This window comes from Vipera berus (genome assembly GCF_964194415.1).
Source record: "Vipera berus genome assembly, chromosome: 1".
Classification (NCBI taxonomy): Eukaryota; Metazoa; Chordata; class Lepidosauria; order Squamata; family Viperidae; genus Vipera; species Vipera berus.
The window spans coordinates 262,583,723-262,597,098 of record NC_138202.1 but is presented as its reverse complement, the minus strand read 5'-3'; the positions used below and the strand labels follow the sequence as shown (position 1 = coordinate 262,597,098).

At 36.4% G+C, this 13,376-nt stretch overlaps 1 protein-coding gene across 7 annotated transcripts in view; it reads right to left on the bottom strand.

The window, feature by feature from the left end:
* NCOA7 (nuclear receptor coactivator 7) overlaps window positions 1-13,376 on the bottom strand; it is a 69,681-nt gene that overhangs the window by 45,996 nt on the left and 10,309 nt on the right. For 6 of the 7 annotated variants that reach the window (XM_081333205.1, XM_081333206.1, XM_081333204.1 and 3 more), the window contains 2 exons: window positions 5,923-6,049; window positions 2,422-2,666 (listed from right to left, as the gene is read on the bottom strand). In XM_081333205.1, the coding sequence (XP_081189331.1) occupies window positions 2,422-2,666; window positions 5,923-5,972 (295 nt within the window). In that variant the 5' untranslated portion in view covers window positions 5,973-6,049. Of the gene's footprint in view, window positions 1-2,421; window positions 2,667-5,922; window positions 6,051-13,376 lie in introns of those variants that run through there. The other variant, XM_081333210.1, reaches the window with a different exon arrangement.

Here is a 13,376-nt window from a genome sequence, read left to right as displayed (position 1 = left end):
TGGCACTCTGTCTATCAGATCTAATTCCTTAAATCTATTTGTCACCTCTACTGTATATTCATCACGGATATGATTTAATTCATTCCTGAGTGGCCTAGTGCTTTTCCCTAATTTCTTCAATTTAAGCCTACATTTTGCAACAAGAAGCTCATGGTCTGAGCCACAGTCAGCTCCTGGTCTTGTTTTTACTGACTGTATAGAGCTTCTCCATCTTTGGCTGCATAGCACATAGTCAATCTGATTTCTGTGTTGACCGTCTGGTGATATCCAGGTGTAGAGCCATCTCTTGGGTTGTTGGAAAAGAGTGTTTGCTATGACCATCGTATTCTCTTGACAAACTTCTATCAGCCTGTGCCCTGCTTCATTTTGTACTCCAAGGCCAAACTTGCCTGTTATTCCGGTTATCTTTTGGCTTCCTACTTTAGCATTCCAATCCCCCATGATGATAAGGACATCATTTTTTGGTGTTAGTTCTATAAGGTGCTGTAGGGCTTCATAGAACTGGTCAATTCCATCCTCTTCAGCACTGGTGGAAGGGGATATATCTATATATTTATATATAAACATCTATATATCTCTATCTCTCGCTATATATTCCCATATCTACAATATGGGTTGCTTCTCTAGCATTTGTGAAAGTTTTATTTATCTCACTTGCATCAAACAGAAATAAAGCCATACAAAAACAGAAGGATACATTACTGAATAATCTGAAGCAATTAGAATCAAGACATAAACTTAACTCAATTTCAGATTTAGAAGAAAAGATAAACAAAGTGGAAATCAACTACATTTACAGGATATAAACAAGACTCGCAGGAAGTTGAATTTTACCAAACATACAGAAAAGCAATAAATCAGATAAATTGCCAGCATAAGAAACAGGATAAAATAACTATTATTTCTGTTTATGAGGGGATCTTGTTTCTGCAACAAAAGAAAGGAAGCAGCAACTTGATAACTATTATTCTGGAAAACAGCTATGATCTTTTTTGATACAAAGCAGCTTTTGGCAGAATTTAGTGCCAGTGCAACTTAACCAGATCTTATATGCAACCATTGGAGAAGGCTGATTGTTACACCTTAGGCATTCTACAGTTTTTGGACAGGCTTTAAGGCCATATCCTTATAGATCACATTACAATAATTCAACTGGGAAATTACAATACATGGGTAGCCAGATCAGCTCTCACCAAGAAAGGATGCAGAAATTATTCACAGATGAAAGCAATGTGCCTAGCTCCATATTGACTTAAAACACTCAGGGACAGAATTCCCTGAAGTGCAAAATACACCTGTTTGAAATAGGAAATGCCTTTCATATACTACCAAACCCTTAGACTTGTCTAGATCAGGCATGTCAAACTCGCGACGTCACATGATGTTGCATGACGTATAGTGACTTTTCCCCCATTGCCGGCAATGGGGTGGGCTTTAGGTGTGATGCATTCAGCCCGCGGGCCGGGCCGGCAGTTTGACATACCTGGTGTAGATTTAATTTCTACTTATTACTCCTCATCCAGTCCATGCAGAACTCATTGCATCTGATAAGAAACCAACTATGGATAAAATTCAGATATGTATCAAGCAACAGATAATCTAAGCTGCCACATAATATTACATGTTTCTGTTCCAACAATAAACCTGTGCTGTTTCCATTGCAAATGTAAACAGATTTTTTTTAAAAAAAGAAATATAAAAATAGAATCCACAAATTTACTATTTTTCTGTCAGCCAGTCAGTTATGCAGAAATATTATCATCTGCATTATCATATTTAACATGTTTGCATCCCAGAAACAACACCCTTTTGAAGGTTCAAGTGGTTGTGCTGCAGCATAGATGCTAACCATATTATGCTAGCAAAATGCAATATAATTCCAATAGCAAATTACATTGCCTTTAAAAAAAAACTTTTCCAAACATCTCAGCTGTTTCTAATTGTCCTTATGACGCCTGGCTATAAGATGGAGTCATCCATACAAAGTCTATTTTCCCTGCAGAAGTAGGCAAACTTATGAGATAGTTGCATCTGGGGTGCTACAAAACCAGGTGACCATGTGGTAGGATAGAGGGAGGGAAAGTGAGACCTTGCTACCACCTAGTGGTCATTAGGGAGACTGGAGGTTGGAGAAAAAAATAGGGGAAAAAATATTCTTTATGGCAATTGGAGTGTCTTTTTCTACAGTTGGTGACATCTGAATTTTAACCAGTTAAAATGCCAATCATTATTCTTACAAGTAACAAAGAAAGAGTTCTTACAAAAAACGAAGTATGGCATATCCCTGTTTTGGAGCTGCATTAGGGTCACCCTGTGGGTCAGCTAAATTAATGCCACGACAATTTCCCTGCATTTCTGGGGCGGGAAAATCATGGCAAAGCAGTGGTTTGGATGAGCCCAAAGCTCTTGCATTAAACTCACCAATGCTGTAGTATCGTTTAAGATCAGTACGCCTAATATCTTTTGGTTGACTGCTCTTTTTCTTTTTTTTCTCATAATCCTCCTTTTCTGTAGAATGCTTGTAGTTTTCTTGAGAACTGTTTGTCTGTCCTACAACGTTTTTGCTACCATCACTTTTTCCAGTCTGAGTTTTACAGACGTGAGTCCCACAGGTGTTTTGAGGTGGCACATCTGCATTTTGTTTAGCAAGCTTCTTTTTTTTCAAACTAGAAGGGGGGGGAAGGAAGAGATACAAACACTTAGCATATAGGAAAGAACAGTGGAATAAAGGTAACAGTTGAATAATGGCAATTAAATATTGTAAATTATCCACTATTATATACACATAGTTCTTGCTGATGAATCTAACGGGTCCTCTCAACCTCTTCTGGTTGTACTGCTATATGTTCTTCTTCCTTATATGTGATAGTATCAAAAGGCTATTTTTGATTCTACACTAACATATGGTTGTCATGCCACAATTGCTCATTCCAGAAATGTCAAGTAGCAAGGATAAAAAAAATTGCATTCTATCCCTGGTAGTATTTTATTTCAGCTGTATAATGGATTAGATGCACATTAGAACAGGTATTTCAGAATGCATGGGGATACCTGTATGTAGTTCATTAAAGCAGCCATATCTGTTTCCACGACTGATGTATCAGGAACCTCCCCAAAGCAGCCCATACAAAACTGGGGAAAAGATGCAGCTATTTTCATTAACTTTCAGCAGGAATGCACTCAATCCCCGACATGTTCCAAAACACATTTTCTGAAGCACTTAGTCACTTCAGCTCTGCAGTATGTTTGTTTCACGATCAATAATCAGAAATGCAAGCCTCATTCAAAGTATGGTTACTTATAAATAGGTGAACCCCTACCAGCACAAAGTACTATAAGGGGTGGAAGTAGAGTTTTCCAGCAGTACTTCTATGCTACAGAACAGCCTTTTTCTTAAGAGAAAAATTTGTCTCATCATAAATGATATTTCGGAAGATATAAAAGATAAAGCGCTTTCAGACAGTACTTTTTAGTTTGTCCTTATTGTAAATTAGCTCTGGTTGTTTTTAGGACTGATTTTATTCTGAATTATATTTATTCTTATCCTCCCTTTATTATTATTTTATAAATAACTCAAGGGAATGAACATATCTTTCTTCCTCCTATTTTCCCCACAGCAACAACCATTTGAGGTAGGTTGAACTGAAAGAGCATGGCTGGCCCAAATGCTTGAGCCTTTCATACCTAGTACAGGATCAGAACTCCCCGTTTTCTGATTTCTAGACTAGCACCTTAACCACTATACAGTACTGCACTAAACTAACTCTCGATTATTGCATATGATCATTAGCATCATGGATGTTTTTATGCATACCTAGAGATTTTCTTTTATTGTTGTTATATGCCACAAAAGTCTTTAATTTGTGGCAGGATTGAATTTAATGTCATGCAATAAAACATTAAAAAAATAAAACAAATATAGATTTATGTAAGGACATTTTAAATAAGGCCAATCTTCTGTCAAAAATCGGGATAACAGACAAAATCTTTAGGAACTCCCGACTGTGGAGTTAAACTTTGGCCTCTAGGGCAAATATATGAAAAGGAAGAAATGTAGTTATCCCATCCTTAATTGTTCATATTTGCTTCCAGCCATAATGAGGGATAGAAGAAAGATGGAGTCCATAATTTATCACCCAGTATAATATCTAAAAATCCTGTCACATTTATGAGTATTTGGTATTTTAAATTTTTCTAGGATAATTTTTAATGTTCATCTCTTTTATTCCCATTCAGTGCTTGTATTATTTTGTGTTTTTTACATGCAATGTCACCATATTCTTCCAGCAAGACTAATCACAGATTTCCTTCTGTTTCTACTAACATCCTGCAGTTAAATAGCTTGTAAAAATATGCAGGGCTTTTTTCCTCATAGAACGCTCAGAACAGATTTCCAGCACCTTTTTTGGATGGAACCTTGTAGGGTAGGCAAGGCGGGTTGTATGACATGTGTGAGTTCCGGCACCTTTTTCTTTTACAAAAAAGGACTGAAAATATGTGACATTTAACCTGAAGATGGTGCTGATCTCCACTGCCTTCCTTCCCTATTGATACTAAAAACAACTGAAAGAAAACAATCTGTTTAAAAGGAAAAACAGATCTTTATTATTTACATAGGGTATTTGTATGAGATCCATTCCTTTAACACTTTTGGCAGCTATTACAGACATCTAATAAAACAGCAGAAGTACAATTAAAACAATCATTAAAACAACAAGTCAATACATTTTAGAACAATTAAAATCCTCAAATACATAAAACAGGTAAAGCAACTGAACCAATTCACAAACAGGGATATCTGAGTTATCGCCTAAACCAGGGGTCCCCCACCCCCGGTCTGTGGACCAGTACTGGGCCACAGCATGCCAGCAACCAGGCCGCACAAACAAAGACCCATCCACGGGATGCAGGCTGCACACAAAACCACACACCCTCTGGTCTGCGGAAACACCTCTCTCCACAGAACAGGTCCCTGGTGCCCAAAAGATTGGGGACCTCTGGCCTAAACTGTAATAAGAAGGGAATTTCCTTAACTCTATGGCAATTTATTCTACAACATGGCCACTGACAACAGAGAAAGAACCACAGTTGTCAGAGCTATCTGTGAAGGATATTCTTCAATCAATACCATTTTCCCATTAATCATATTTAAAACATAAATGTATTTTAATATGCCAAAATGCTGAATGTCATTTTTTTGGCACTACTGGAGAAAAGAGTAACATTGAAATTCATTGTTCATGAATTACAAAAGTGGGTTGAAAACAATTAAAATTCTAGCAGTCATATTTCTTCCAACTGGAATTTTGGAAATTTGGGTAAACACCAAATAAGTGTTTACGGGCACACAGCAGCATAGTCCTAAGCTTATTTAACCAAAGCACAATAACAACCATTCTGACACATTTAATAAAATATTTTCCCACTGATATGAATAATAGAGGTTTTTCTTAGCTAATGCCTATCTCTGGTGAAACATATTAATATACTAAATCTTATGAGAAAATTATCTATAGAGTTATTTTAGTTTATGAATGTTTTATATAGATAATAATGACAGCAGTTGTAATAATGTAGTATTTGAGTTATTAATTCTAAAATAGAATTTATAGGATTAGAACATTTGACTTCAAGCATGACCATTTCTGTTTATAAAACAGATGTAAATCATGTTAAGCGCCGATAAGGGCTTTTGGAACTAAACAATAATTTGCTTTGTGTGTTGCCCAATTTTTAAAAAAATGTACAGATGACCTGTACTTTGCATTACTGGACAGCAATAACATACCCTCTTACCTGAGAATATACTTCATTAACCTAATGGAATTTACTTCAGAGAAGTAATAGAATAGACTGTTAATGACTTTTGAATCCATCACAATGCTAGTAAAATAAAATAAATTTGGAGCATTATATCCTTACCGGGCAAAGTAGCTTTGCTTTCGTTCTTTTTTTTCTTCCTTGATCTCCATAGCAACCAGTAAAAAAGTACAAGGAAAAGGGGCAAAGGCTTCCAGCTAGCACCTCATCTTCAGGCAGAGTCCCTGCACTAAGGGAGGGGAAAAAACAAGTCCATAAATTAATCTGTTGGCAACATCTGATTTATTTGCAAAGTTACAGCTCACAATCTCATAGCCAGTACATTTTAACCTGGGAAAGCCAGTCACATGTCAAAGAGTTTATTGTACCTAAAACAAAAAAAGAAAAAAAGTGGAAGAAAAACAACTGCCAGTTCATTGTATGGGGAAAAAAATGTTCTAGCTCAGTTCCTTCTAAGCCCGAGACTTACATGGGAGCTTCTTTTATGAAGGCATCTATGAAATCTGCTATCAAATTAATGAAAGCTTACGAATTAAAGGTACTTTATACAAGGGATTCATTCAGAGTTCCTCGGCAATTACCTGAATACACAGCATGATTATTCTTGAAGCTTATTTATCTTGGCAATCTATAAGGTACTCTACAGCTAATACAGTAGTTCTCAGGAACATGTTGGAGTTTAATTTATAAAATTCATATAGTATTATCTACGTATCTGTCTTACGACTTGCATAAGAAATCTGGAAAGAACAAACACTCTCAAAGTGTCGTGGGTATTTTGATGTTTCTACTTGTCCATTGTATTTTGACACTTCTCTCCCCCCCCCCCAAAAAAAGTCAACAGTTATAATGGAAAAGGTCTGCTCTTCCAGAAGAACCCTTTGTGTTTCCAATCATTAGCACATTAACGTAAAAAGAAAAAGATAAAACAAAACCAGGATCTATAACCAAGAATGGCAATATCAACTTTAGCCTCTCTCATTCTGAAAAAACTAAAAATGGTTAGATAGCCTGGAAAGAAAGCAATGGGCACACAGAAGGATCCAAAATTTATTTTAAGGCATATCTTCATTAGACTATTACAGTGTTTTACAAAACAGCAAAGTGTTGTAAGTGTGCTTAACCACCTTGACCGAAGGAGAAATCTTACAATGATTTACTTTTCCATTTTCAGGGAGCTCTGAATACTGTAAAACTCCCACACTGGAGTTGGAGTCAAAAGGTACATTTGGAAGCATGTAGGTGTAACACATGTATGTATACATTCAGATTTTAAAAAAAATAAAATAAAAGCAAGCTTTATTTCCTTGGCTACCACCAGAGCAGATACCTGATAGTCCAAAAAACAAACAAAAAACAAGCACCAAACCAGATTTGGAGGTTTGACATCTGGAAACTGCAGGACTGGCAAAAAAAAAATAGAAACAACTAAAATAGAAGACTAATGTCTGATTATTATTTCCAAAGCTGGAATACAAAAAAATCCTTTTTTTTCCAAATAAAACTTCAGTTTCTGAAAATTGTGGTACAAGTGGTTACTGTCCCAAATCCCACATATGTAGCACATATGTAGCTGAAGAACAAACAATAACCTCACAAGGAAGACATTCAAGCACTGGCATCTCTGTGATTGATGGTTGCAATATATTTTCATTTTGCTACCAAAAACATCATTCAGGGGGCTGCCAGTGTCTGAATGTCCTTCCTTGTGAGGTTAACTGCTTGTTTTTTCAGTTACTTACATATGTCAGATGTGAGGATTCTGCAAATTCAGTAACTGGCTGTATGAACTGCCTAACTTCTTATGGCCCCTTGTGGTTCATCCAATCAGTAAAGGCATGACATCAGTTTCAAGTGAACAAATCTGTTATTATTAGCCTGGAGTTTAAGAAAAATAGAGTAGTTGTCTCAAATGAAGGAAGCAGACAATTACGCTGTGACCAGCAACAATCAGAGTACGCCACAAGTGACCAATTTCTTTCTCCAGGACGAACAGCCAGCTAAATAAAATTGGATGCTCATGAAAAACTGCTAGGCTAATGAGAAGTCAAGGAGTAAGTGTAGCCTGGACACCTTGTGGAGAGTTAGTTAGACAACTACTTTGAGAAAAGACAAGAAGGCTGTTATTTCTCAATGCTTCAATTTAAGTAATTTGTCTTGACAGTAAGAAAAACTCAAGGAGACAAACAGTTTCAATAGACAGACAAAGCCCTGGGGAAAAAAACACTGGACTAACTCAACTGAGCATATTTTCTTGCTATTTTTTTTTTGCAGGACATTTTGATGGGTAAATCCTAATTCAATGAACCGTGCACGATTCATATGTGAACATAAATCAATTTTATGCTCTAGGTTTTATGTTCTACACTGATGATTCTACACTCAGGATTCTGCATTGATGATGTTACTTAGTTTGGTAATGAAATGTATGCAAGAAAAAAATCAAGGTCAGAGAGCACCAAGGATCCTACAGTTTTATGTTCTTTTATTTTTTCTTCTTCATCATTTTTAATTTAAAAAACTAATGTATTGCCTTTTTCTCACCAACATGAGCTCAGATTGACATTACTACGAAAAATAACATTCTAAATCAACTGTAAAGGGAACATACTGTAATAACAATTTTTTTTACAATGTTTTACAACTAATCAAGAAGGCATAATCCATAGTACAGTTTGCTTCTTTTTAACAGGAAAGGTATTTTCACATTTAAAAATATATCTGAGGAGTCCTTGGTGCTCTCCGAGCTTGCACTAGAAGTATGTTCTGCACCGATGATTCTGCAATAATGATGTTATCAACTTAGGCTAATTGCACTGTACTTGTGTCAGAACCACCAAGATGCTTCTGCATTGAAAAGATTAACCAGTGACATCACCATTGCCTGGAGGATGCCCAATTGGGGGCTCCTTCATGTCCCTAGCAGGAGCTGGAGCAAAGGACTGGAGCTCACTCCACCCCACGGCAGCACTTGGGTCTTGAACGCAAGCTTGCTGACCTCCAAACCAGTGTCCTAACCACGTGAGCCACCCAGCTCCATAGTTGGGTAATGAAACATCGTCAAGAAAACAACCAAGCACAAAGAAACCCTCATTTCAACCTTGAGCTACAAATATTCTTCTTTAAAAATATACCTTCTGAGGAAATATGCAACTGCATATTTCAAGATGTCAGGCCATTGGAAACAAGAACTATCTTTACTTTTCTCAGGAAAGATAGGATAGTACAGAGAGCAATACAGCAAGGTAGGATGGGGGGAAAGCTAGCTATGGAAAGGAAAGGAGAGGAGAGGAGAGGAGAGGAGAGGAGAGGAGAGGAGAGGAGAGGAGAGGAGAGGAGAGGAGAGGAGAGGAGAGGAGAGGAGGTAGGAGCCATAAGGTTTTAAAATAATCAAGGAAGTATCTGTTTTTAGGCCGAAAGGTAACTATCTCATTGCCATACTGTTTTTAATTTCTCAATTGGTGAGTGTGTACATGTATGCGTAATATGCATGTTTGTGTATATGAAAGAGAGATATCGCTTATCATAATCAAATAGAGATCCTAATGCCAAATGGGGCTCTGTGCTGGCTAGGGAGTTTTAGTCCATTGCACCAAGAAGTGGTCGAATTATGTAAGAGTAAGCTGTCTTACTCTTTTCATTCCTTTTTTTCTTCCAATACTGTCATTGGCATTACAGCACAGCTCATTCTTTCCTGCGTCCAGAGGAATTAGATATAATTTGGTATTTTACAGGTAGTCTTTGAATTTACGATCACAATTGGGACCAGAATCTCCACTGCTAAGCAAGGCAGTTGATGAGTGAGTCTTGTCACAAAAGGGGATCACATGACTCCAGGACATTTCATCTGTCATAAATATGAATCAGTTGCCAAGTGTCTGAATTTTGATCACGTGACCATGGGGATGCTGCAATGGTCGTAAGTGTGAAAAACGGTCATAAGTCACTTTTTTCAGTGCCATTGTAACTTTGATTGGTCACTAAATGAACTGCTGTAAGTCAAAGACTACCTATATATTCAGTGCCATTGTAACTTCAAACAGTTGCTAACAAATGGTTGTAAGTCAAGGACTATCTGCACAGATCTAAAGCTGAGATCAGTGACTTCACCCAAGGTGAATAGCAAACACACAAGTTAAACAATTACAGATTTCAAAAAGGTGACACTGATTTAAAATGTCATATTGTTAAGCAATCCCTATTTCCTTGACCACTGGAATACCCCAAGGCTATAATTTCTGTATTCTTTAAACACTTAGACATTGCAATTATCTGTCATAACGAAATTTCTTCTTCTGAAATTAAAACATTCAAATTTCATGGAATAACCTTTGACATTACAAAATCCCTATCTCGAGAGCAGCTGCCAAGTTAACAGCTTTTATTTACTTCTCTTGGTATGGACATAAGAAATCTAAGCAAAAGTATTTATTTTGAATGCTTAAAAGTTTCCAGAAACAGCCGCTTGTAGTTAGTAGGCAGAACATGGTATGAAAAGCAAGCATCCATGTTGTTGGTTAAATGGTCGTGGTTCAGTAATAAATGTATTGAAATGCAACACCATTTCACAATTTATGATCATTATGTCTTGGGTAAGTTTAGATGGAACTGTTGTATTATGGTTTAGATCAAGGATTTTCAAACTTCACTCAAACGCAACCAAGTTTTTATTATTAGACCTTTGCCTCTTGAGTAGGTTTCCAGGGTGTTTTTTTTTAACTAACAGATTCTGCAACCTGAAAAAGTTTGAAAACTCCTGATTTAGATTACTGTCTAGCTGGATCACTATTTATCCTTTTTCAAGCCTTCCTGCTTAGGAGATAGACAACTAGCTAGCTCTATGAGGATCTCCAATTTAGGTACCACAGTACCAATAAAAACCACCTCTGGTGCCCCATAGGCTCCTTGCCCCATTGGATATTTAAGGCAAATGTTCATAATAATTTTTACACTAAAAATAAAAAAAAGATTTTCAATTCACCAATGATTTTTTAAAATAATTTTTTTACCTTTCACACAGTCAATCATTGTGCACAGACCCACACAAGCAGCCTGCATGCACCATTTTAATGATTTTGGACCAAACATAAAATACATCGAAAAAAGGTGCCAGTATACATACATACATACATACGTGTGTGTGTATGTATGTATATATATGTATATATGTATATGTATATATATATATATATATATATATATATATATATATATATATATATATATATATATATATATATATATATATATACGTATGTATGTATGTATGTGTGTGTGTGTGTGTGTGTATATATGTGTGTGTATATATGTGTATATATATGTATATATATGTGTGTATGTGTATGTGTGTATGTGTATATATATATATATGTGTGTGTGTGTGTGTGTGTATGTAGATAGATAGATAGATAGATAGATAGATAGATAGATGATAGATAGATAGATAGATAGATAGATAGATAGATAGATAGATAGATAGATAGAAAGCCAAACATTAGCTTCAAGCCTAATGTACATTACCAATAATACCATTTCATCCCAGGTAGACCAAGAAGCACTTTTAGAAAACAAGATCATTGGCTGGTTGATTGCAAGTCATCACTTTGTTTGGAAATATGACTATCGACATAGAAAAAAATTAAAGGTTAAAAAAAAATCCTGGGAAATTAAAATGGTGAGTACACTGGGTGATCAAAATGGTCCAATTATGAAAACCAATGATTGGTTTCTTCTGACGCAGTAAATAATAGACTGCTCAACTATCCATTGTTGAATAAACCACAATTAGCTATGTTTATATAAAATGCCAAAATATACACTATATTTACAAACTATACAAGCTGAGTTCATATCACATTCTTAAGTCATAACAAAACAACTCTAAAAAGACCATTTAATAAGCACATTGAGGCATTTTATCACCAATCATGTACAGCAGTGTTTCCCAACCTTGGCAACTTTAAGATAGGGGGCCTTCAATTCCCAAAATACTCCGTTCAGCATCACTGGTTAGCGAATTTGGGGAGTGGAAATCCCCCCCCCATCTTAAAGTTACCAAGGTAGACACTGACATACTGTTTTTCTACCTTAATAATCAGCCAAGTTTTTTTATATTAAGGAGGCAGCTTTTTTGGCCTTCCATCTCATACAAACCAACTTTTGGCTTACTGTGACATGCAAATTCAGCCATACTTCAAGTTATATCACTGGTTTGTTTAACAAATCAGTATTATGTGGTTTGTAACTTAGTTGGCTTGAGAGAGAAGAACAAAGTCTACCGCAACTTAAATTTGAATTTTAACAACTTTCTAACAACCAGAAAGCTCAAAGCATGTGCACTTCTGAAATAAACATGCAAGATGAGTAGCAGAACAGTACTCAGACCAGCATTTAAATAGCACTCTAGATACACTGGCATTCAACCGATTTGCTTTAAAGAAAGTACTTTAAAAAAAAATGCCTGTAATCAAAAAGCATCAAGCATCAGTTGCCGATATTCAGTTTGAATTGCAGGAATCTAATCCCACTGGTTCTAATCAAAAACTAGTTGACAACAAAGCCTAATGCATGACTAGTAATGCTGAACTTTAACCATTTATGCTGGGGACTATAGGACATCAGGAACTTTGCCAATGATGGCCACATGTGGTTTTCAGTCAGATTTCATAAGACCTCTGCAAATGATTGATTCAGTCATCTGGTAAAAACAACGGTTTACTTCCCAGAAAGCCTGCCAGATGAAGAAGAGAGGGAAGAAATAGAGAAGGGGTAGGTATAAAGAGGGAATAAAAGAGTGCCATATGCAGTGATTAGTCAATCCTCCTCTCTTCTGGTTCAATGGGTGTCATTTATCCACCACTGGTATGCTGTACCCATCACCAGAAGAAGATGGTTCCATGTTGATCTACTGACTGCGAAATCATATCACTATCGTCAGATAACCATAGGTGGTCAAATCATCTTCGTTCTGCTGAATCCCAACCCAATGAGATCACCCTACTTTTGACAATATCCTTTGCAAGCCACCAGCTTCTGCAGTGGAAATTAAACATGTCACCCAGACTTTGAAACTGAACAAGGTACCTACGGAAAATCTTCTCCCAAGAGAACTCTTTAGAGACTTGGTGGGAGCCTCTGCTCCCATGTCTTATTCCAAGCAAGATAGAAAGTCTTCATCATAGTCCATATATATATAAACTGGATCAGACCTGTTTACTACAGGGAATTTTTTTCACATCATCCTATAACCAAGTATAAATCTGAAGGCAAACAACTCTTTGTATCCTTCCATTGATTTCAGTGTAGCATTTGATTCAATAGATGATTCTTTGAAAGACATTGACCAGGTTAAACATAAAGTCTAGATGGTTATATCTGTTTAAAGCTTTTTATACAAACACCTACCTAAAAGTCTGTACAGGGACTAACACAGAACATCCCCACCTACAAAACCAAAAGACAAGACTATATCTTGGCAAATGCTCTTCAATTTCTATGCCAATAACATGCCAGGGCTTCTTTTTCCCCTTAAGTATACATGACTAAGATTTCTAACA